Source organism: Sphaeroforma arctica, assembly GCF_001186125.1.
Source record: "Sphaeroforma arctica JP610 unplaced genomic scaffold supercont1.448, whole genome shotgun sequence".
NCBI classification, from domain to species: Eukaryota; class Ichthyosporea; order Ichthyophonida; genus Sphaeroforma; species Sphaeroforma arctica.
In genome coordinates this window covers 69,838-71,948 of record NW_014040110.1, presented here as the reverse complement: position 1 = coordinate 71,948, position 2,111 = coordinate 69,838, and the positions used below count along the sequence as shown (strand labels likewise).

Genomic DNA, 2,111 nt, shown 5'->3' with positions numbered 1-2,111 from the left:
TATATGTATGTATAGCTATTTATATATATATATATACATATACTCTCACATATATATATATCTATATATGTATATATACATGCACACACATATATAAATAGATATATAACCTATTTAAGTTTATATTTATATATATTAAAGTGAAGGGTGAGATGGGTTGAAATTCGGGTTTATGTACATCTGCCGCTAATAGTCCATCTGCAGCCCACATCGCTAAGCCCACCGTTTTGAGAGCTGTACTTGTCATCGCATCGATTATCTCCTCGATGATTTCTTTGATTTCTTATCATCCTGGTCTGAGATTGTTGCTTGTCGCTTGTATATGCGCTGCAATTATAGTAAAGAGAAGAGATTAGTTTATCAGTACCTTCATCCATTGCGAAATGATAGTTTGCCACATAGGAAAAGGCCTGTCGAGTTCAGTCCGAAATAGAATGGCCTGCGATATAGGTATTCGGGTAGACACATTAAATTGTTCACACTTGTCCGAAATACGCATATTTGATGAGTGCATTAGAGGAGCATTAGAATATATATACGCACAAACAAGGACACCATATCATCTTTACTACTCCAAATTATAGTTCAAACACACAGATATAAAGCCCCCAAGCACCGTACCTCTAGTACCAGTTTGGCTTCGCACTTGGGGAAGTTCTGCATATCGTAGTATCCAGGGGCAACCTCAATGAGCCATTCCGCTTTGATATCCGTGACCGTTCGGATGTAATGCTTGGTGGTCAGCACGAACTCGTGGTAGAGCACCCATTCGGGTTTGCGGTCGAGTGTGGTTGACGGGTGCAGTTGTACCACCTTTGAAATGAAGAGATGAGAGAAAGCAAAAAAAAAGGGAGACAAGGACAATAAGTATTTGTAATAAAAAAAAATAGGTCAGAAGGTACGTGATGCAATGGTCATACAGTACGCGGCATACAGCACAAGTGAAATGCTACAACAACAAACTCAAATAGTCGACAATGGAAAAATAAAGCACTCATATAATCAGGTCGTGAATTTCAAATTCTCTGATGAGCAGAACCTCGGGCACTGTTACAGGTACAGATGTACATCTCAGGCCAATAGTATACACGTATACACATATATGAGTATATAAGGACATCCAAGCAGTAAAATTGCCACACAAAACAAGTATCGATACAAACATTGCTTTTCCAGCCAGGTTTTCACTGTGAGATATAATCCAGTGCGTTCTGAAAGAGCCAAATACATTTAAGAACTTGAGCTAAATAACGTATGCTGCATGTAAGGAAGTGTGAATTTACGCGCAAATGTGTACATTATATTTTATTTAGAGGAGAAAAACAAACAAACATATACACACACATATAATATATATATACCCTACCTGGTTATCTTTGACTGTGAGATAGTGTCCGCTGCGCTCCAAATGGGCCACGTGCATGAAGAATCCAGAAAGGATAGCCTTGCGGATATTCACATAGTATGAGCGTGAAGTAGAGTCCTGGCTCACCACCTCTAAGCCTTGACGTTGCATGATACGGGACAGCTGTGATCGCACATTGTCCGCCGATTTCAGCGACCTAATAATTGTACAGGAGAGAACGGATTAGAAGTTCAAATAGTAATATGCAGATATGTGTGAATATCAGGATTTTGGCAATCTAGAATTATAGTTATAGAAGGAGTATGTTTAATGTGTGGTTCTCGTAGATGAGGGATTATATCTCGAATATAAGGTATAGGGTAAGGCGAACAAAAAGCATGTCGAATGCAGTATTAAGCTATGCGAGCACACGTCCTTGATTTCTTGCAAGCACACTTCTAGTAGCCTCGCATACATATACAGAATGTAGGTGACAGCCAAGTATATTTAGGTATAGCTTTGATTTAGGAACTCGCTAGCAGTCCGAATTTAAATATCATCTTTCTATTTCTATAAGTGTGGTGTGCAGCAGGCCACGCATAATACGCGCTGTAGCGGTATTTGCGAGCACACATTTGATACAATATAAAACAACATCCGCTCACATACGAATACAGCTAATGGTTATATATACTCGTACATACCTTTGATTTAGGAAGTTGTTGTAAGCACATACGAATGCAGCTAATGGTTATATATACTTATG

General features: G+C 38.8%; 1 protein-coding gene across 1 annotated transcript in view; it reads right to left on the bottom strand.

Moving 5' to 3' along the window:
- Positions 1 to 621: 621 nt before the first annotated feature.
- Positions 622 to 2,111, bottom strand: part of SARC_06338 (pre-mRNA-splicing factor ATP-dependent RNA helicase DHX15) — a gene marked incomplete at its 3' end in the record, with an annotated part of 9,647 nt that continues 8,157 nt past the window's right edge. Inside the window, exons 10-12 of the mRNA XM_014299767.1 lie at positions 2,050 to 2,089; positions 1,367 to 1,562; positions 622 to 813 (exon numbers count right to left, since the gene is read on the bottom strand). Of these exons, the coding sequence (XP_014155242.1) occupies positions 622 to 813; positions 1,367 to 1,562; positions 2,050 to 2,089 (428 nt within the window). The remainder of the gene's footprint in view (positions 814 to 1,366; positions 1,563 to 2,049; positions 2,090 to 2,111) is intronic.